This window comes from Scyliorhinus canicula, chromosome 19 (genome assembly GCF_902713615.1).
Source record: "Scyliorhinus canicula chromosome 19, sScyCan1.1, whole genome shotgun sequence".
In the NCBI taxonomy this organism is placed as follows: domain Eukaryota; kingdom Metazoa; phylum Chordata; class Chondrichthyes; order Carcharhiniformes; family Scyliorhinidae; genus Scyliorhinus; species Scyliorhinus canicula.
In genome coordinates, this window is record NC_052164.1 from 36164003 (window position 1) to 36187821 (window position 23819).

Genomic DNA, 23819 nt, shown 5'->3' on the forward strand with positions numbered 1-23819 from the left:
CAAAAGCCACTTCAAGTTGCTGCAGTTGTGTGAGAGAGAGAGAGAGAGAGAGAAGAGATTATGTTTAATGACTTATCACAATTGCCATCTGACCCAATGAATATTTCCAGCGTTTATGGTTTTCATTTCAGATTTCACAATATTTTTCATTTGTTTTAATACTTAAATTAAGTTCACAAAATAATTAGCATTTTCAAAATCAAACTAATTTGAACATCGATTCTAATGTCCCTTCTTTGACTTTGCTCCATTACTTTTGATTCTGCCTCGTTGAGGCTAATGAACAATTAAGCAAACTTTGCAGACAAAATAACTCTGTATTGCTCTTGCCCCATGGCAAAGGGTAGAAAACAAATGGACTGGTCTGGGAACAGCAAGACTTTTCCCAATATAGCTGGAAAAAGAGAACCTAAAATGAAAGTAAAGTATGATTTCCTGTACCAAGTCTTACAGTAATGGATAATGAAGCCTTGATAGCTGCCCAAGCAAGGAGCACTTCAACATTCATCCAAATATAAGCATGCATTTACAGCAAATAGGAAATCTGCTGCAACAATGGGAGGACCCATTGACACCTGTAAAACATTGAGGCTTGGGTTGACAAATGCAAAGTAACATTTGCACCACACCAAGAACCAGGCAAAAGACCATCTCCAACAAGAGTCTGCCACCGACCACCCTTGGACATTCAATGGCATTACCATCGCTGAATCCTTCATCATATTAAGTAGTATGTCAAAAATGACCCGATTACTTGAGACATCTTGCTGTTGATTGTGCACAACTTATCAGAAAGTAAAGCATGTCTTTCTTCTTTAAAAACGTTTTGAGTTCAGAAATAACAATCAAATTTTAAGTTCCAGCCCAAAAATAACATGAGAATATTTGTTGCTGACTTACAGCAAGTTGTAGATCCTCCATCAACATCCTAGCGTCAGCACTGAATAGAAACCGAACTAGCTCCATGCTGTGGCTACAGCAGTAATTCAGAAGCTGGGTATGCTGCAATGGTAAGTCATCTTTTGATTACCCAAAGCCTTTCCACCTTCTACAAGACACAAATTAGAAATGATAGAATACCTCCCCACTTGCCTGACTGTGTCCACCTTGAACAACACCTTGAACAACACTCAAGAAGCTTGACACCATCCAGCACAAAGCAGTCACTAGATTGGCACCCCATCCACCACCTTAAACATTAATTTCCTCCACCACTGGCACACTATAGCTACAGTGTAACATCTGCAACATGCACAGCAGCAACTCTCCAATGCTTATTCAAAAGCAACTTTCAAACCGGTGATCTACACTGCTAATAAGGAATAAGTACAGCAGGTGTAGGGAAAATCACCATCACCAAGTTCACCTCCAAATCCCAGAAACCTGATCTAACAGAATTGAGTGCACCTAAACCACAGTGTATCTGGTACTTCTCTACCTCCCCTGCATATTAAAATATGAAATCTTTGACACTGGGACTTATGATAAAACTGTAGGTATACTGAGCAGCCTCATCTTCCTCCGATGTTGACACCTAACTCAGAAGTTGCAAAATCTATTGGGCAGAGCAGAGAAAATCAAAGTGAATCCATAGCACTATTGTATCACGATTAGTTTAATGACCAGTCTCAAAAACAAACCATTCTATTCAGTTTGAGCCCAGATGGGGAGGTTGCCAAAGAAGGCTGCTGAGTCCTGACCATCACCCAATGCAACCTCATGCAGTAGGTGATGGATTCACCTCAGTTGTGCAGTATCTATGGGGCAACCCAATAGCAAAGAGTGTTGATAACTCAGCACCAACTGACTGCCGTAACGTGATTTCCATCTAATTGCGCAGCCTGGGTATTCGGAGACAAAATTACATATCTAAGGATGGATGGAACTGCAAATGTTGCAGCCTTTAATAACCCTCAAATATGGATGGATATTTTTGCACGTCCTGGAGGCTGAATAAAATCTCATATCAGTAGCCATTCCCTGAAGTTAAACCCCAAAAATCTCCAATGATGATGATAGATGTCAGTTTAAAAATATACAACTGCGGGTCCTTTTCGACTAATCTGTCACATGGGCCAGAATTTAGCGCAGTGGACCGGACTGGAAGCAGCCAGGTTTCCTAGTCTCGCACCGGAAAAATTAACGATCGCAATATTACGCTGAGAGGCCATTTAAGTGGCGGCCAGCGTAAAACACATCCAGATATGGTCAGTGGGGCTGTGAGCACGGCTGGCTATTGGGTACAATGGCGGGCCAGCGTGAAGTTTAAAGGCGGCTGCAGACAACGGATAATGCAGACGGATTGGTCTGCATCATGGCAGCAGCAGCACCAGGAAGCCACTGCAGTTGGGAGGACACTTCAGGTGGGCAGCAGTCCCCCCTTTTTCTGATGTGTCGGCGCACAAAATAGCAGAAGTGGATTTTCCACATGCCCGTGCGCCGGTGGTATTTTTCTCTCCAGATGCTTACAAACCTGATGAGTTTTTCTAGCACTTTATGTTTTTATTGCATGGACACAATGCTCGATTGATCACCATCTTAAATGTTTTCTAGTTGCTTCTAAGATCCAAAATCAGGAAGCATTCTCTTGGAAATTGAAAATCAAAATAAAATGTTTTTCTTGAGTTGGATAAATTTGCTTGTTACAGATGGTAGAAAATTATATATCTTGGTTGCCAGTATCATTTCTAGTACTAGTTGTGGACGTTACAAATGCTAGAGCTGAAAATGCTACCAAAATCAGATATTCTTTATTGATGTTATTCCTAACTTAAGCATTAAGCCTGTTGTCTCTCTTCAGGCTACAAAATGTCATTAATTAACTATAACTCACGCCCTCTGCGGGCATGAGATAGAGGAGACATTAAGAAAATTCTGCCAGTTTAGGCATAAACATTGGATTCTGTTTCCATGGTGTAATGTCCAATAAAATACCATAGATGGGCAGATCAGTCTGCAGTTCTTCATCGAACATCCACGAGCTGGATTCTCCATTTATGCGGCTAAGTGTCAACGCCTGTGTGGGACCTGTGGTTTTCACGACTGGCAAATGGGTTCGAACCTCTCAATTGGTGCTGACTGAAACTCCTACCTCCCGCACGGAGGTCCGGGTCCAGGGCTGCGCATGTGCACGGCTGACGACCCGCAGCAGTCGCACCATACATGGCACCAGCTGTGCGTGTACCCAACTCGCCATCCAAAACCCCACAGCACATACCCCCATGGCCAGCGGCACGGATCCTGGCTGAGTTTGGCAACGCTGGACACAGTCCGCAGCCGCCACATCGGGTTCACCATTTCGTGACCACACATGTCCCGCGCCCTCGGGAACTCGGCCCATCATGGGCTGGGCATTGCGGGTAGGCCGGCTGATGAGGCGCCAATGGCATTGCGACTGCGCGTGTCACGATGACGCCATTTTGGAGATGGCAGAGCATGGCGTCAAACTGTTGCCGGCCCCGATTTCGGTGTTGGGAGTCCATTCTCCAACCAATCGCCGAACACGATTTCGGAATCGGGCAATGGAGAATCCCACCCCACGTGTGGAATCAAGTTGAGGCTTTGTTGATAACATTCATGGCCCTCGAGCAGCTTCTCCATTTAGTCACGATACCCCATCTGTTTAAGGGCATCTGCAGTAACTCAGTGAATCTTAAGATTTGCTGCTACAAAGCCTTGCAGATCACTATACAGTGGAAAATTGGCTATTTTGGAGTTCCTGCAGTGTGACAAGTCAAAGATTGTCTATCAACAGAAGAGATTGTTTTCAAAACAAATGCTGAAAAGCTTGCCTAAAAAAAAAGGTTGCTCATTAATGAGAAAATCCACCCAATAAATTTGATAGTTGGGTTTTAGAGGTACCTGTGTAAAGGCTATCTGCTTCATGAATTAAATGTTCACTTTTAGTTAAATACACGTTTGACTTCATAGACCTCAACTGAGCATCCCAAAAAAGTTGCTGAATCGTCTGTCAAGAGATGCATGCAGAAAAACAATTAAAGCATGATAAATTTACCTAGTTTGGATTAAATAAAGTGATGTTTACAAATGTCTATTCAAACTATTCAAGGAGCACTGAGAAAGTAGAACAAATTCTACATAGGGCAACACCTGGGGCCCTTTTAAGATCCCGAGGAAATGTTCTATTTATAAGGTCCAGAGTTTACATATTTAAGCTCTGAGTCACCTTGGTAATTAAATCATCAAATAACTTTACTAACTGGTCAACAGTTGTTCAGTTAAATTTTCAAATTTATCATCCTTCGCTTCCTCAAGGTGGGTTGGTTGTGGTAATTTAGTGTTAAGGTTTGACAGGGGTCAGTGACAACTTTGCTATAATCTTTTGTTGAATCCAAATATCTAATTGAGTGAAATCCCCAAACTCAGTGACCTTATGTTAATGCCGGAAACCATCAGTCTTTGCTGCTGATAAGTGCAGATTCTACATGCCATTAAAGAGCTCATCAAGGACTTCTGTAGCACAATTTTTTTTTAAAATTCCTGTACAGGATGGCAGAGGTCTTGTGTCACAGTGGGTAGCGCCCTTGCCCCTCAGCAGGAAGCTCTGGGCTACAGTCCCACCTCAGGACTTGGTGGTCAAGAAAGGCATGTCCGCATGTGGCCAAACGAGTTGAGTATCAGCCTTCAAAATGCTTCCAGCACATGCCAATGGCAAGCAGTAAGTGCGGGAGAGACCCCTTCGTCAGCCATGCTTGATGCAGAGAAGTGCCCCTCAAGCTGTAAGGCTCTGGTGACAAGCTGGCGACCTGTTCTAGGAACATTTTAAATTCAACTCATGGGATCGGTGGGTCAGGAGGATCAGCAGCCGCCTTTGGGCTTCCAGTCCAGAGGAAGTAACTCACTGTCCGCGAGGGGAGGTGGGTGGGTGTGCCCATCTGACCACGTGACTCGGGAGCAGGTTCAAGAGGTCAGAGACCTCGCGCGGCGCGGACTGGTTGGCTGGAAGGCGGTAGCTCCCGGAGACGGGCGAGAGCCGTCCGGGCCCATCCAAACAAACCCCCCACTTGCTTGGTTAAGCAACACGGGAGATTTAAAAAAAAACACACGTATTCCTTTGGAAAAGGAACTTCTGAGTCCAAGTCATTAGAGCTCAGTGACCGCGGCTGATTCCCTCCCCAAAAAAAACAAATATTTCCCACACCCTCTTCACCGATGCCCTCAGTTCCTCGAAGATGAGCGAAAACTCGCACCCAGGTCTCAAAGAGGAATAAAAACGCATCGTCAATTTCAACCGTTCCGCATTTGTTCGACGCCCAGACTCTGGCTAAATTTCCACGAGGTGTTACATTTAAACCATCGCGCTTCACACTTCACCCCCGCCCCGCTGACAGCCACGATTTGTTTTTAAAAACACTCCTCAGCTGTTCTGGGAAATGCACAGTGCGAGATTTTTTCTTTAGGTTTCCGGAGAATCAATAACGACGGCGCGAATTAAACCCTGTTGTCTTCTCTTTACTCGGGTTTGAGTGGCATTTTTTATTCTAAATAACTAGGTGGTTTGAGCCGAAAAGCCGTCCATTGATCGCCTCCCCCCGCCCCCCCCCGCGCAATGATGCTATAAATGTGCCGGAGGCGAGAACTTGAACATTTAAATAAATTTGAAATTCGGAGAACAAACCCTTGCCCCAAGTCCCTGCCTCACCTCCATGTGTGCGACAGAGTGTTTTTCCTCAGGTGGGGGGAATGGGGTGACTGCTGAGGCGTTTTCTCGGGGCGGGGGATGGGGATCAGCCGTGGATCGCGAGTGGGTTGAGTTTCGACGCCGGAGTCGCCCATCTGCTGCCCTTTTACTGACTGGCGGCCGGGGACGGTTGAAGGCTGCGCCGACTCGCGCCCGCGCTCACGCGCCGAACGGACGATCGCCCCTCGAGCCCATTCCCGCGCTCGGCGCGAGCGTCCATCGCATTGGTCAGTGAGGAGCTCTTGTTGGGGCGGGCGGGAGAAGCGCGAGCGCAGAGGAGGAGGAGGAGCCAGCCAGCCAAGGCGAGAGGCAGCAGCAGCAGCGGTACGAGCACGAGCTGATGTAGTGGGGGCGGGGACGGAGGTGGCAGGCCACGACGCCCTCCTATCGGCTGAGATGTAAACCTCCACCCCACCCACCCGGCGAAGCGGCAGCGCGCGAGGCTCCCAACTGATGAGCCCCTCTCGCGAGGTAAGAAGTCGCTCGACAGTTAAAAAGCGCTTTGAATTTTCAAAAACAGAGCCATTAGCTTGCTTTTATCCTCCACACGGTCCGTAAATTTTAGGCAGCTTTGGTCAACACCAGTTGCCCGCGTTGACGTCTGTACACGCAGTAAACATGCCCATCGGAGCAACGACCAAAACAAAACACGATAAAACCATTTTGAAATGGAGATGAAAGTGTGTGGATCCAGACTTCTTGATTGAATTTATTGCCCCGTTATCTTTGCGGCTTTTCTTGGCCTTGATTTTGCGGCTGCAATCCTTGATGCTTGGAAAAGCACTACCTGTAACCTCGCCTGGAGATGTAGACACGCTTTCTAAGAACATGCTCCAGGATGACCACAATCTTTCCAATAATCATGAATTTTAGCAATTGGAATCATCCACTGCTTCCACATATTCTCTGTCTTTGACAATTAATGGATGAAATGAATGAAAATCGCTTATTGTCACAAGTTGGCTTCAAATTAAGTTACTGTGAAAAGCCCTTAGTCAGTGGCGGACTGGGTCTAAAAATATTGGTTGCCAGGAGACAAAGGGGGCCCACCCACAACTACAATGCTATCATTTAATTTTCATAACGAATAAATAAAAATGTCAAAAAATACATATGGAAAAAAGGGTACAATTAAAATTTTTGTGGAAAAAATGTGTATTTCTTAGTAATTACAGTGTACATGTACTGTACATATTACTGGCAGTAGATACCAAATGTAAATACAGAATGTTATAATTGAAATTTAAAATTTTTTTTTTAAGTAATTGGTTGATATTTTTAAATAGTTTACTGCACAATTTACACATTAACAGATAGTTCAAAAGCACAATAGGGCATTGCATGCAGTCCACTATATTAAGAGCAATCGTTTGTGTTCGCTAGATGATTGTGCGAATCTGCCAATAATTGCTTCTGCATCCAATTCATCTAACAATTCCTTTTCAATGGTAGCAACATGTATGATTCCAAATTCTCCTCAGACAGCGAATTTCTTAACCTTGTCTTTATGATCTTTAGCTTTGAAAATGTCCTCTCACATTGGACTTGAGTAACTGATAGTGTGCAGATGATTTTATAAAGTTCATAAAGGTTATCATATGCCTTGTCATGAAGTCTGTTGGATGCCAGAATTTTTAGTACACACGATGGGCAAGTGCTGCAAATTTTACAATTGTTGCAACTGGAATCCATATTCTCACCATCATTAAGCAATAGCTTTAATACATCAAAGTTTGAAGCAAAAGAAAACAATTCCAATATTACTTGATCTTTGCTGATGTGTGGAAACAGCTTAATAATACCTTCCAATGCTTCATCGTCAAGGCCCTTCTCTGCAATAGTTTTAAACTTTGCTGGGTCCAAGCAGGACAAATCTTTATGCAACTGTTTGTGTTGTAAAAAGCGTGATTCTAGTGACTGGACAATGCGATCCATTATTAGGTTAAACACATTTACTCGAAAATCAGCTAGAGAATCTGAGGAATTTCTTTCATCATCAATAAGCTCATCTGCTATTCTTTTCTTCTTCCTCTGCCTCTTAACTGGCAATGATGTTTCCAATGCATCAATTTCCAATGTTTGATTTTCATCCATATTCATCTGTGAAATCCTGTCATTACATTTATTTACAAATTCCAAAGCCTTGCTGTGAACGTTATCAAATGTTCTTGTCTGTTCCTTCAACCTTGTTGTAGCTGAATCTACCAAACTCCATGCAGTAAACATATCTAAACCACTTGTGTGTAGATAACTTGATAACTTGTAGTTTCAAATATATACAAGTAAGTAAATGCTGTCAATGTGGTTTCAAACTTTAGAAGACTTTGAAGTAAAACATTTGCTTCATGTTTTGTTTTTGCATCAAACTTTTCTGAATCTTGTATCATTGATAAGCATGTCAATAGATTTACAAAAGTACTGGCAGCGGCATCATCAAAACGTCCAAATATAGTTGTTGCTGCATTGGATTTTCCTGACCATCTGGTCTCACCAATTAGCTTTAATCGTTTCATTTTTTCTTGTCCTAGATGTTTTCCAACAACTTCTATCCATACAGCCATTCTCTTGTATGATGCTTTCACAAAAGTTGCTATATTCTGGAGCAAATTGAAAAAAGAAACTGCAGGCACACAACATTTTGTTGTTTCAGTTATCACCAAATTCAAGCCATGGGCATAGCACCATATATGAACATGTTGATCAGCCACATCAACAATTTTACTTTGTAAACCATTATACTGGCCATGGTAGCTTGCAGCGCCATCTGTGCTATCAGATAAACATTTTTGGGGGTCAATTTTAAGGTGCTGTAATGTTTCAATCAATAGATCAAAAAGTCCCTGTCCTGTACCATCATTACTTGGCACAACTGAAAGTAGTCGCTCACAGATAATACCTTTAAGCACATACCGAATAATAATGCTAAACTGATCGATGGATGAATTATCTTGTGTTGAATCAACCTGAATAGAATAATATTTTGCTTGAGAAACTTCATGACTAATTCTTCCATGTATCGTATTCTTCATAATTTTGATTAACATGTTTATAGTTGTTTTACTCAGGTATGTAACAAGTCCACCACGGTCTTTACTTTGAGCCTTTCCTTGTTTCATCGAATCGTTTGATTCTTTGTTTAGACTTGTTTTGCACTGCAGAAACGTGAGCTGCCATAATGGGGTCATATTTTGCCATCAACTGCACTGTAGCTTAAAAATTGCCATGATTCAGAACCTCATTATCTAGAGTGTAGGCCGATTCATTTCTGTGACCTCGAAAAGGAAGTGCTTGCTTGCCTAACATCTTTATGATGTCTATAATCCTCATGACAATACTTCTCTGCTTCAATACTTCTTTCCTTTTAATTAGTGATGCTGTAAAAAATTTATCTAAGGTGCCATCATTAACCACACTGAGCATTTCTGACATGTGTTGTTGTCGATTCATGTAAAGTCAAGCTCTGGCTAATATGCCTGTAGTCACTAAAGCCACGTACAAAGGGTGATGGATTACAAGTGTTGGGAAACTCAAAGGCTAAGCAGTATGAACAATATAAGCATCTATTTTCTTTGTTATATGTTAGCCATTTTCTTGGGACTGAGTCATTCATAATTTTCCTCTCATACAAACGAGCATCAAATGGCAGATCATCAAGTGGCTGAAGTGGATGTTCAGCAAAAAACTGTTTTAGCTTTGCTCGTGATGGATATTGGAAGATTCCAGTAATTGATCTTTCATTTTCTTGCGTAGGTTCATTTACAGGATGTGCTTCAGAAACCCAGTCATTTATGCTTGAAGGAATATCTGATTTCCTGTCACTAGTTGAAGCTATGTGTTCAGATGTTGCAACTACAGGCAGTACAGATACCGGAACAAGGAAGCCAGAAGAAATATTGGGCCTGGGTTGATTAGTAATGGATGCACTTGTATTTGTCTCTACATTCAAAGTAGCTCTTCTCTGTTCTTGTAACTCGCATGTCATTGCATCATCACCATGAGCATTGTTTCTTGCTTCTTGATTATTTGTTGCAGAACTGGATATTGATATGGATTGTGCTTGTGGTATTATAAACTCTGTAATAGGCCTGCATCGCTTGGCTGATTCCTTCCTTTCTGCTTCTTTTTGTTCTTTGCGTTTTAGTGACCCAGATTTATGCTTTATCTCTTCCATGCTGGTAGGGGTAATATTCCTGAAATAAAAACTTAATTAAAAATAACCCACATTGGGAAAAATGAATATTGATGATTGCAAGAATAACTTGAAGGAACGCCAGATAAACCCCTACTTGATAAAAAATATAAAATAACTTACTTACACTTCAATAGGCTATGTTCATTAGTCAATACTACTGTGGCCTATGCAGCTTCAGAAGAGGAGACAATCCACTGTCCAGTGTTCACACCAGCAAGCAACTGAGACAATTGTTGAAACTTAGAAGTTTGGTCCGACTATAGTAAGACATTAAGAATGGTCCCATGACCAAAGTTAACATGCCCAGTTTGATACCAGTGTAGTGTTACAAGTCGCAACCCTTTGAGTTTACCGATCATGGCTTATCACTTCAATATCATTGACCTCATGATTCACGGTCAAAGGTACCGCTTCTCCTTTTCGGTGACCTCATGATCCTATGTACTGCTTGATATCCTTTCAAGTTGCCGACCATCTCAAATCACGAACTGTAACTTTATCTTTAAATTCACACACTCTTGCTGAAAACGTGGATTTCCAACTATGTCCGACCCGGGTGAACCAGCCCCCCCTCCCCCTCCACTCCTTTTCACATCCGTTTAACACTGCATCATTCCTTCATACACTGAGTGATTATTTGTTTGTTTCTTTATTGCATTTTTATTTGGTATTGCTCTTTTTAAAAACAATTATATTTTATTAAGTTAGAATACAAATCACAGGAAAGAAGTTGAAGATTTATTTATCTAATTATTTATAATTTTTAAGGGCCCTTAAGAGATTCACGGCCCCTTCTTGGCTCTCCGGGCCCCGGACCGATGTACCGGCTGAACCAAGACTACTGCTTGATATCCTTTGAAGTTGCCGACCATCTCAAATCACGAATTGTAACTTTATCTTTAAATTCACACGCTCTTGCTGAAAACATGGAATTTCCTTAATTATGCCCGACCCGAGCCCCCCTATTCCACATCCTTCTACTACCTCCCCTGCTTCGTTCCTTTTCATGCACTGCTTATTTGTGTCCTGTTCTCTTTTCTTTCTTATTCCTTTTTATTACTAAAACAGTTGTCTGTGTTTGTTTCTTTATTGCATTTTTATTTGATATAGGGGCCCTCTTCATCAGGGGCCCACTTGCCATCGGGCAAGCTGACACCCTGGCCAGTCCGCCACTGCCCCTAGTCGCCACATTCCGGCGCCTGTTCGGGGAGGCTGGTACGGGAAATGGGCCGCGCTGCTGGCCTGCCTTGGTTTGCTTTCAAAGCCAGTTATTTAGCCCTGTGCTAAACCAGCCCCTGGCCATAAGTTAAGACCTCCTTCATATTAATAATATAAGTATGTGTGCACACTAATATATGTGTAAATTATACAGCATATTTTTCACCTTTGTTGCTAACGGCGGCAGGTCAACTGCTTATTATAGGTTTCCATCCCCTCAACCTTATTTCCATTGAAAGATAAGGTGAAAATTAAAATGTGTTTGGCTTTGTAACAGATGGGCAGTCCCATCCGTTGTATTATCGCAGTTGGTGAACATTAAAATGACTCCTAAATCCTCCTCTTAAAGTAAAATGTTTTTGTCTAATGCTAAGTTGCTCCTTTATAAAATAAGTTTATATATGTGTTTCTTTTCCTACTCTTACCACCACTCGATGGGAGATGTAATTGGCTTAAACCATTCTTTGAAAGTTCCAAACCAACTTATACATCCAAACAGCTCCAATACTTTAAATATTCTAAAACAATTGTTGCCCCAGAGCTTCTGGATTTTGAATAACTCTTATCAAGCTCAAAACTAACTGATTGTCATGAAAATAACTGAAAAAGTCAGTCTGTTTATTTGAATGTTGCTCAGCTCTTAGACTTTGCAAGCAAAACTTGATAATTGGTAACTAGATTTTAAAGGCAGCAACATTGTTGTTAATAGATTAAATGTAATTTTTGTCACAACCCTCCTCCCAACAAAGTTTTACCCTACTGCAAATACGAAGCTGGGAATTAATGATTTCTGCCATAGGAGCCTAAGAAAATGTGGGAAATTAGTCAACCCACTCAACAAAATGATGGTGGAGCTGTTTTTTAAATTCATATACGGGATGTGGGTGTCACAGGTTCTGCCCATTCCTAGTTGCCCTTCAGAAGGTGGTGGCAGGCTGCTTTCTTGAACCACTGCAGTCCCTGAGGTGTAGGTACACCCAGAGAGCTGTTCAGGAGGGTGTTGCCCCAGGACAGTGAAGCAATGGCAATATATTTCCAATCAGGATGGTGAGTGACTTGGAGGGGAACCTCTAGGTGGTGGGGATCACAGATATCTGCTGCTCTTCTCCTAGATGGTAGTGGTCATGGAAGGTTCTGTCGAAAGGAACATTGGTGAGTTACTGCAGTGCGTCTTGTAGATGGTATACACTGCTTCCAGTGTTTGTCGGTGATGGAGGGTTTGAATGTTTTAGAAGGGATAGCAAACAAGCGGGCTGCTTTTTCCTGGATAGTGTGTTTCTTGAGTGTTGTTGGAGCTGCTCATCCAGGCAAGTGGTGAGTATTCCATTACACTCCTGACTTGTACTTTGTGGATGGTGGACAGGCTTTTGGGAGGGGGAGGGAGGGGTGGGGTCAGGAGGTGAGTTATTCGCCGTAGGATTCATAGCCTTTGATCTGCCCTCGTAGATCATTAATGTGGCTAGTCCAGTTCAGTTCCTGATCAATGGTAACTCCCAGGATGTTGATTGCGAGGGAGGGATTCAGCGATGGTAATGGCATTGAATGTCACGGGGCAATGGTCAGATTCTCTTGCACGAGATGAGCATTGCCTGGCACTTGTGTGGCGAATGTAACTTGCCACGATGTCGTGATAGGATTTTTCTCAGTGATGAAATTACCACATTTCCTACTCTAGTTCTGACTTAGCAGACAGTGTGAGACAACTGCCCCAACACAAGTGACACTAAAAACAGAATGAAATGTTAGAAATTAACAAAAATACATTTTTCACAAAGTTGGATCCAGGTTGAGGCTTTCTTTTGTCTCGCACAAGGTTGATTTTCAGTCAGAGGAAATTCTGTGAATGTGTGGAGTGCATTCTTGAATCAGGTAAACCTTGAGGATTCATTCACTAAATGTTTCCATACATTATCAAATTAAGTGACAAATTAAGGTTATAAATGATCATTTTCATATGTGAATGATTGTAAGAAACTACTTGATCTATGCAAGTAGATTTTATCATTTCATCCATTGATCTTCCAGTTTGTGTTCCAAATTGTTCTGGTATGTTGGTTAAATATTTGATTTACGTCCTGTATTGTGTGAAATGTAGAAGAATTAGTAGCAGGAGTAGACCATAGGGACCTTCAAGCCTGCTCTGTCATTCAGCACGATCATGGTTTATCTTGTGCCTCAACTCCACTTTCATGTCCGCTCGCTATATAGCTTGGTTCCCTAAGAAATTCTTTGTCTAATTCAGCCTTAAATATACTCAATAATGGAGCATCACAACAGTTTGGGGTGGAGAATTCTAAAAGATTCACAACACTGAGTGAAGAAATTGCTTCTCAACTCGGTCCCTAAATTATCCATCCTTATCCTGAGACTGTGTCGTGGTGTTCAGAATTCCTCAGCCAGGGAAACAAACCTCTGAGTCTCCTTGGCCAAGCTCCTTCAGAAACCTGTTTCAATGTAATCACCTCTCATTATTCGAAACTCCAGAATTTTATTTTAAATTTATTCACGGGATGTGAGCATCGCTGGCTGGGCCAACATTTATTGCTAATCCTTAATTTCCCTACAACTGAATGAGAGGGCATTTAAGAGTTGAAGGAACCGTCAATTCAACGGACACGTGCTTGTAGGATTAGAATAGCGGTTTTAATATACTTACAACAGAGCCAGCCTGTTAGCCGTTGAACTTTCGGTGAACTGGCTGGCTGACTCTGTGGCACGGATCTTTATACAGCAGCTCCAGGGGGAGGAGTTCTGGGCGGAGCCAAGGGGGGAGCCCAGTACAAACTCTCGAGTACTCCCAGAGCTACTCCCCCTGGTGGTCAGGTAGTGCAACTGCACTTACAATATCGGTACATATATATACTGGGAACAGAGTGACATTGGTAACTTATAATACCGTGTGAATCTCATTCACCACAAGAGTCAACCATATTGCTGTGGATCTGGAGTCACATGCAGGCCAGACCTTGCAAACATGGCAGATTTTCTTCCCTAAAAGGGCATTGGTGATGCAGATGGATTTTTACGACAATTAACAATGGTTTCATAGTCACCATTAGACTTTTAATTCCAGATTTTTATCAAATTCAAATTTCATCATCTGCTTGATGGGTGTTATTCCTACCGTGCGGTTATGATCAACTACGGCGTTGATCTTGCAGAATATGAGCTCCCCACAATAAGGGGGGGCAGGGGATCATTAACAATATTTGCTTTGTATAAATAGAGTTATAGCCAGTAAGGCACTGACTAGAGAAGACCCAGGAGGGAACTACTGGAGCTGTACATAAGTGTAAAATCAAGTAAGTTTTGTTTTCGACCAAGAAGGTGTGGACTCTTCCTGCCCCTTCCAAAATGGGATTCAAACCTGGGTTCCCAAGACGGTTGCTCTGCATTTCTGGATTACTAATCCAGTCACAATACCCCTTGTAGCCATCTGGGATGGCCACTTCCAGAACAAAATGGACGCTCACAGAGAATGTAGGGAAATGTGGACAATGCTAGACAGCAAGCAGGCACAGAGCCTGAATGTATATTTGGGAAACAGCTCCCAGAAGGAATTGAAATTATGGGTCGATTAGCATATTGATGGCCCATCTCCGGGAAACAAAGAAATGACACTCGGGTAACCGATTGCAGACATCCCGGCGCCAGTTCCCCGACCGAAAAGCACAAACAAAGCAAGGCCAACGGCCACCCAAGACATGCCTATCCATCAGGGCACCCACCCCTTTATTGGTCATGATCGATAACAGTGATTGAGAAGCGGCCCAATTAATTGGGAGCAAGTTTAAGGCCTGCCTAAAAGCGCGCAAACCCCCTTCAAGTATAAGAAGGAACCTCCACGAGAGAATCGCTCTCTTGGATTTGGCTCTCAAGCGGAGACCCACATCCACCAGCATCACCAGAAGCAAGTAAGTTCACAGTCAACGCTGGCTACCAGACGGATGAACTTAGCTGTTCTCCTGTTATCTCTTCGAACCCAACCGCCTCAGATCCGAACAACGGCCATTGTTCCTCTGACTAAGTGGACACCCAAAGTTGAGTATAGGTGTTAGCGTTCGAGATAGTTTAGTTTGTAGTACTGTTGTGCACGAGTAGATCTTGCTGTGTGTGTGTAAATAAATAGTATTGACTTTCAACTAACTAACTGGTGTATTGGCTCTTTGATCGGTATTCGGTTCGAACCTTATGGCGGTATCGAGAGATACCTGGCGACTCTGAATGTAAACATAATTAGGATTAAGGAAGGCGACCATATTGACTGCTATATTTATAGCAAGTAAACAGAGCAACATTACTGGCGCCATCTGACGGGACCGGACCTAGAGGTGGCCTAGTCACTCCGAGAGAACCCAAATTTGAATTAGAAGTCCAATTGGAAAAGAGAAAAACCACAAGCGTAAGACCAATACTGATCAAACCACCAAGATTCGGAAGTGTGTTATTTGCATGCGTACTAACAGGGATATAAAGCAAACCTGAGAGATTTTGTTGTGTAAAACTGTCGGGAGTTTTGTAGGCCGGAAAATAGCGTAAGCCGTACCCGTGTTTACATCACCACTTTATTACCTCCTGTTCCAAATTCGGTAAAACCCCAGAGATAGCGATAGAAATGACAATGAAGGCAATGGAACGCCTTATGAACCCCCAAGAATTTGAGATCGCAGCGATCAGTACAGTAGGACAGTGTCCCGAATGGGAAGAGGAAATCAGAAAATATCTCAAAGGTAAAGGATGGCCCCTTTGGAGTGAATTTTATGCGAATGAAGAAACAGGTCCTGGAAGTGTAAGGCATACAGGTGGGAGAACCTGACAGAGATCCATAAGAAGAGCTTAAGGAAAGCTCGTAAGCCGATGGCAATCATGTCCTGCTTGGCACAATTGCAACACACAGAGGAGGTCGTGAGGATGCTCCGCATAGAGATTGAAGAGAGATAAGAATAGCGAAGGAGACGTGATTGAGTATGAGAAAGAAAACAAGGAACTGAGAGAGCAGTTAGCGGCAAAGGACAAGGAGATGGCGGATGTCAAATGGGCACACCAATCTTGTCTCGCCCATTTAAGCGGCTTTCAGTCGCAATATGATAAGGCCTACCAAGACACGCAACGCACGGTGTTGATATGAGAAGAAACAGAACACCAAGTCGAGCAATTACAGAAACAATGTAACGATTTAAAAGCAGCCCTACGAGCACTCCATAGTTCCACGACAGAAGAAAGGCAGAGCTCGGTAGACCACGCTAAATGCCGAATGCAAATTGCAGACCTACAATCTCTGCTTTCTGTACAAAATGGATTCCAGAGCACGTTTGGACCCCAATTAGACCAAGAAAATGGCCCCGATTGACAGGAGTTAAATGAGACTGCCCATAGATATGTACATGGCACATGTACACAGGACAAGCCACAGAAACTAAAAGTACACCCACCCCCGACTGCACAGGGAGAGCACAACCCCATGAACCCTGTCACCACAAAGCGCAGGGCCACAACAGACGGAAACCCAGATTTTCTGTACACCACCCCATTAACCGTCACTCAATTAAGGGACGCGTGTGATAAGATAACATCGTTCCTACCCACAGTGGACCCACACCATTATTTCGCAAGAGTAAAACAACAGGCGACCATGTACAGCCTGGATGAAAAAGAGCAAGTGAAGCTCACGGTTTTGAGCCTCGACCCCTCAGTCGTGGCAGCCCTTCTCGACCCACAAAATGTAGGAGGAGGCACCCTCCAAGAAATGCATGCAGCGATCCTAGATGCGATTGGCTACAACAAAGGAGAAGGCCTAAATAAATGTAGGCAGAAAAAGACAGAGGACCCCACAGCGTTTGCTGGATGCCTGTGGATTAATTTCATAGCGGTATTTGGAGAGTTAGCCTGCGCCCATTTGATCCCAGACAATATGGCCAAATGGACTCGAATCCTAGTCTCGTGCGACAGAAGCAGGACAGAGAGCTTGCGCAAATTACGACCCCTCAGACGAGGCCCACAATGAGAAATAGGTACTAAAGAGACTGTCCTGCGCTAGGGAACAGTCCATGCAGGGAAAATCAGCTTACGGTCAAGCAGAGGAAGAGCAGGCAAATGCTAACATGTATCCAGTTAGGACACATCAGAACCCTCCATGGGTAAATGAGGGAAGAAACGGCCCACAGCAGCCTAAATCCCAAGGATGTTACAATTGCAGACAATTAGGCCACTACGCACGAGAACGCCCAGAAGCACCAGCGCAACCAGCAGGCAGGCACGTTGAATAAGAATAGGGCCAAGCCAATCCATAATATTAGCGCCTGTTCTGATAACGCAGACATGAACGGCACCGGTTGACGGTGTTCGGACTCCCCAACATGTGTCTGCGACACTCTTTGGGACAAGTCCAGAAGACCGGTAGTTGCAGGCACAGTCCGGGGACACCCCGTGGAATTTCTTTGGGACACAGGAGGGTCAGTACCACACTAAACTCCTCCACAATGTTTCAGCGAGACACATGGCCCACCACAGACACCATTACTCTCAGCAGTTTTACAGGGCACTTACAGCAGGGACACATCACAGCCCCTATAGCGATTCAGATAGGGAACATTAAAACCAAACACCCCGTAGTTCTAGTCGATCTACCCCAGACAGCCGAACACATTTTAAGTATCGATTTTATGAGCTCCACAATCATTCGACCTAGTAAACAAATGTGTGTGGAGAATGGCTAAGGCCGCACGAGCCCCCGCCATGCTCACAGTTGGAGACTACGAAAGCAGAATTAGCGCAGTAGGAGACTTCTGGTTCAACCCTCGAGCCATTAGTCAGGATAGAGAAGTTAGGGATGTCTTGCAGCGACACAAAGCAGCTTTTGCCCAGCACATGCACGACTCTGGCAAGATCGCTGGCTTAGTGAACATTACAGGACCCGACCCCAAACCCCAAAAGCAGTACGGTTTTCCCCAAGAAGTAGAGGGAGAAATTGCGAAGATTATCCAGAGTTTGCTTGAACAAGGCGTACTCCGTTCAGTAGTCTCAACAAACAATGCCCCAATTTGGCCCGTCAGGAAACCCGATGGATCATGGCGACTGACCATTGATTATCGAGCACTAAACAAAGTCACCCCAGTAGCAGCCCCCACCGTAGCCATGAGTCCCAGCCAATGTTAAAGCAGGGACTCCAGTCAAAAATTTTTTCGGTTTTGGACATTATCAATGGCTTTTGGTCCATTCCATTGGATAAAGCGTGCCAATATAAATTTGCTTTCACCTTCCAGGGACAGCAATACACGTGGACGTGCCTTCCACAAGGTTTCCACAACTCCCCCTCCATTTTCCACCGACAGCTGCCGAATGGTTTAGCCAAATTTTCCCGACCCGATTGCCTGGTCCAATACGTAGGTGACTTGCTTCTACAGACAGATACTAAGAAAGAGCACATTTGCTTCTCGACAAATTATTAGGACTGCTTCAACAAATTGGCCCAAATTCTACAAGAAAAAGTAGTTTATTTAGGAACAGTCATCACCCATGGCAAACGCAAGGTCGAGCAGAAACGCATCGACTCCTTTGTCAAATTACCCCTGTCCCATAATGTCACAGCCCTCCGGTCATTTCTAGGACTGGTTGGCTACTGTAGGAATCACATCGACGGTTTTGCCACAAAGGCAGTGCCCCTCTCCGAACTCCTAAAGAAGCGCGCCCCATGGGAATGGCTTCCACAGCAAACGGATGCTGTGGATGCATTAAAACGAGCTCTCCGCACAGCCCCCGCGTTACAGGTCCCAGATCCACTCTCCCCATACGCAATTGAAGTTGCAACCACCGACCGAACCCTTTCGGCTGTACTCCTCCAAGAAAGACATGATCGTTTAGGCCCCGTTGCATACCCCTCACGAGTACTTGATCCAGTTGAGCAAGGATTTTCTGCCTGCGAAAGGCACCTGCTCGCAGTTTTTTGAGCAGTTTAATACTTCGCCTACATTACAGCACTCAACCCCTTCACCATTGTTACTGAGCACACCCCAACCCACCTCCTACTTGATGGTAGATTAAAGGACGGCACAGTCAGCCAAATTCGTGCTGCCCGATGGACCCTTTCTTACAGGGACGGGACATTACAGTGAGCAATGAGGTGTCCAGATGATGGTAAAAAGGAACCGATGGAGATTTACGGTGTCCTTTCTGATGGAACCTGCACGATTTGTTATGTTTGTGTGTTACGTAAAATATTTGTTACTGTACATGTTAAATGTTGTTTGTTCACTTTTTTTTTCATGGCCCCCACGCCACCACTCTTTTAATGTGGCCTCACGGTAGCATGGGTGGCCTCACGGTAGCATGGTGGTTAGCATCAATGCTTCACAGCTCCAGGGTCCCAGGTTCGATTCCCGGCTGGGTCACTGTCTGTGTGGAGTCTGCACGTCCTCCCCGTGTGTGCGTGGGTTTCCTCCGGGTGCTCCGGTTTCCTCCCACAGTCCAAAGATGTGCGGGTTAGGTGGATTGGCCATGCTAAATTGCCCGTAGTGTAAGGTTAATGGGGGGATTGTTGGGTTACGGGTATACGGGTTACGTGGGTTTAAGTAGGGCGATCATTGCTCGGCACAACATCGAGGGCCAAAGGGCCTGTTCTGTGCTGTACTGTTCTAAAACACCCACTGGCAGTTAAAGGAACAAGTTTGTCGGCAGACAACCGATCATAGCTGCTCTTCTGATTCGAAGGTAATCACAAACATCCACGGCGAACACAAATTCTTTCCATTCTTGTCCGGTCACTCAGGCAGCGGAGTAACGGCACTGGTCCCCGCCCTGCCTGAGGACACCCTGGTCAGCTACGCTCGGGTAATGCACATACGGCACTGGTCACCGTCCTACCCGGGGATTCCACCCACCGCGGCCCATACGCATCCCATACGGACCTTTTGGTTCAAAACTCTTTTGTTTGTTTTCCGGCGACCCTTGGGTTGCTCTCCATATGCTATTTACATCCTCGAACACTGGGATGGTACACTCATCGCATCGACCACACAGGCTGCGAGATGGCTTGCGCTGTGACAGTATTTTCTTCTCGGATGTCTTGTCCCCAAAATATTTGGTTTAATAAAAAATGAGGGAGTCACAGATGGTGACCAATTATAATGGGTAATTGATAATGAAGGACAGACAGGCATACAATATCTTAAGCAAGATAATAACAGATATTATGCTTGTGTCCACAGAAATCCAGAACCACAGAAGCCACAGGAAGACTACGGAAGAAAGAAGAGAACATGAAGACAGACATCATGGTCTACATTTGGATCTTTGCGGGATCCCTATAGCGCGCGGACGCGACCCCTCTGACCCCTACCCCACAGGCCGTGAATGTTGCCCATCCCTGCCATACATTACACCCAGAGACAGCAACTGATACACCAACCTGGGGTGTGACAAGTTTATCACCTGGTATTCCCTATCCTACGTTGTAGAAGCACTACTAGTCATTGCAATACTCTGCAGTCTCATCCAGACACTGAGACTTAGGAAATGGCAAAGGAAAGCCTCCCGCACTCCGGTATATACCTTCAGACCCCCTATTTTCGGACTTCAGCAAACCCCCCACCCCCCCACTCTCTTTAAGTAAATTAAAATGCATCGACCTATTTTTGTTTGTTCTAAAAAAAAGATGCAAAACTCTGTGCTTGACTGCCAAGCCACAGAAACATGTATTGCTGTTACTGTATAGTTTATAATGGTGTACATGCTTTTCATTGATTAAGAATAGTTGAGATAAGAATAGTTAGAGGTTCCCGTGTTTTAATTGTAATGCATGCCTGAATGTCATAGCGCCCCGTAGAATTTTATAATGACGTGTGTATATAAAACAATTTAGGTAAAGTTCCCATCCACAGGATAGATTAGAGTAGAGCCTGTCCGTGATTGCGGGTGCGCGGGTTAGGCAGAGAACAAAGAAGATGCAGTAATATGATCCTTCACGCTTCGCGTTCAGGATCACAAGGAGGGAGTGTAGCCATCTGGAATGGCCACTTCCAGAACACAAAAATGGACGCTCACAGAGAATGTAGGGAAATGTGGACAATGCGAGACAGCAAGCAGGCACAGAGCCTGAATGTATATTTGGGAAACAGCTCCCAGACGGAATTGAAACTATGGGTCGATTAGCATATTGATGGCCCATCTCCGGCAAACAAAGGAATGACACTCAGGTAACCGATACTATTGCAGACATCCCGGCGTCAGTTCCCCAACCGAAAAGCACAAACAAAGCAAGGCCAACGGCCACCTAAGACACGCCCAGCCATCAGGACACCCACCCCTTTATTGGTCATGATCGATAGTGATTGAGAAGCGGCCCAATTAATTGGGAGAAAATTTAAGCCCCTCCAAGTATAAGAAGGAACCCCCACGAGAGATTCGCTCTCTTGGATTTGGCTCTCAAGCGGAGACCCACATCCACCAGCATCACCAGAAGCAAGTAAGTTCACAGTCAACGCTGGCTACCAGACGGATGAACTTAGCTGTTCTCCTGTTATCTCTTCGAACCCAACATCCTCAGATCCGAACAACGGCCATTGTTCCTCTGACTAAGTGGACACCCAAAGTTAAGTATAGGTGTTAGCGTTCGAGATAGTTTAGTTTGTAGTACTGTTGTGCATGAGTAGATCTTGCTGTGTGTGTAAATAAATAGTATTGACCTTGAACTAACTAACTGGTGTATTGACTCTTTGATCGTATTCGGTTCGAACCTTGTAGCAGTATCGAGAGATACCTGGGGACTCTGAAAGTAAACATAATTAGGATTGAGGAAGGCGACCATATTGACTGTTATATTTATAGCAAGTAAACAGAGCAACACACTATGCAACCACCTGCCCTAAAGGTCTAATTCATTCAGTCTCTCATCAGAGGATAATCCTTGCACCCCAGGAACCAATCCAATGAACCTAGACTGTACTAGTTCTACTGCAAGTATATCCTTAAATTCTGGAAACAGAAACTGTACACAGTATTCAAGGCGTGTTCTCCTCATCCTAGTGTCGTTGACATCATTAAGATGATGGACATGCAGCAAACCCACTGATGATGGGATGGTTTCAAGTGGTGCACTTTTGCTCTTGGCCAATTCATGAGAGGCAGGTTCTGCCACAAGTGCTGTACATGAAGTAATTATCAAGTGTTGTTGTGGGGTGCTGCTTTGGCATACATTTGCTGTCAAGCTGCTGAAGTCACTGATTGCCTATATGGTGGCGCACACTAACCCACAGGTAATCTTACCATTTCCCTCTATTGTTGTCTCAAGTTTCCACATGTGAAAATTTGATGTTTAGGGCCTTGTGCCTTCCAGGCATCCTTGAAGTGGAGTTTTGGGTGTCCTACTGGTCTCCTGACTTCCACTGACTCACCATATAGAATATCCTTGAGATTGCATCCATTTTCAGTTCAGTGAAGCTTCCCGAACCAGAGGAGTCGCCTCTGTTTGATCAGTGCTAGTATACTTTGGAGATTTGCATTTAAGAGAACTGTCTCATCCATGATTGAGTCCATCCCTGAGATGCTAAGAATGTGTCGCAGAAATCAAAGATGAAAATTGTTGACCTTTTTTTATAGCAGTAAGCCACCCATGCTTCACAGCTGTACAGCAAAATGCTAAGAACATCGGCCTCATAAATCAACAACATTCTGTTGTTTTCCATGCACATTTCCTGAGTCTGCCAAAGGAGGTGGCTGCTTTCCCTATGCGTATATCGAGTTCTGCAAATTATCTGCCAAATCGATCCAAGGCAACAGAATGTGCTAACCACTTCTAACACAGTTTTGTTAAACGTGTTCCAGTTCAGAGCTCTGACAGATTCGTAGATTCATAGAACTTACCGTGCAGAAGGAGGCCATTCGGACCATCGAGTCTGCACCGACTCGTGGAAAGAGCACTCTTCCCAACCCCACACATCCACCCTATCCCCATAACCCAGTAACCACACCCAACACTAAGGGCAATTTAGCATGGCCAATCCACCTAACCGGCACATCTTTGGACTGTGGGAGGAAACGGGAGCACCGGGAGGAAACCCACGCACACACAGGGAGAACGTGCAGACTCCGCACAGACAGTGACCCAAGCCGGGAATCGAACCTGGGACCCTGGAGCTGTGAAGCAATTGTGCTGATCACTATGCTACCGTGCTGCCCACAGCTTGTCCCATAACCATAGTTCTCTTGATGCTTATGGTTGGTAAGAAGAAATTATAGGTATGGGAGGGACAATTCATGAATCTTTGTAGTGTGTTTCTGTGGATCGACTAGCATAGCATGATTAGTGCTGAACAGTACTCTGATCAGGACGATCAGTATTTTTGACTTTGCTTCAATCTGGACAGATTCATGTCTTCAATCCTGTAGATCAGTGTTTTTCAAACTTTCTTTCCAGGAACCCACTTTTGCCAACTGGCCAACCTTGCTTACCTTTAATGCAAAAGGTGAGCCTGCTTGGTCCTCACAATCTCACTTGAATCCGGTTCAATGGAGAAGAGGGCAATTCGCATATCAGGTACCGACTTCAGCCAGTTCCTTTGTGCTGTCTTCATCCTTATGAAAACGGGAAATCCAACCTCGCACATGTAGGTTGTTGTGAAGGGCAATAGCAACAAAATGCTTGTTTTACTCAGCACTGAATACTCCTAGGAGATGCTACTCCAGAATGTTGACTGCCTCATGGGCTTTTGGCGT

The 23819-nt window shown here is 44.3% G+C and overlaps 2 protein-coding genes across 5 annotated transcripts in view; one reads left to right on the forward strand and one right to left on the reverse strand.

The window, feature by feature from the left end:
• The window catches only part of moto (minamoto), a 122843-nt gene extending 116909 nt beyond the window's left edge, over positions 1 to 5934 (reverse strand). For 2 of the 4 annotated variants that reach the window (XM_038778438.1, XM_038778437.1), the window contains exon 1: positions 5663 to 5931. In XM_038778438.1, the coding sequence (XP_038634366.1) occupies positions 5663 to 5668 (6 nt within the window). In that variant the 5' untranslated portion in view covers positions 5669 to 5931. Of the gene's footprint in view, positions 1 to 5662 lie in introns of all 4 variants that reach the window. The other 2 variants (XM_038778439.1, XM_038778440.1) reach the window with 2 other exon arrangements.
• Positions 5935 to 6062: 128 nt separating this feature from the next.
• sumo1 (small ubiquitin like modifier 1) overlaps positions 6063 to 23819 on the forward strand; it is an 87690-nt gene continuing 69933 nt past the window's right edge. Inside the window, exon 1 of the mRNA XM_038778441.1 lies at positions 6063 to 6172. Within this exon, the coding sequence (XP_038634369.1) occupies positions 6155 to 6172 (18 nt within the window). The 5' untranslated portion in view covers positions 6063 to 6154. The remainder of the gene's footprint in view (positions 6173 to 23819) is intronic.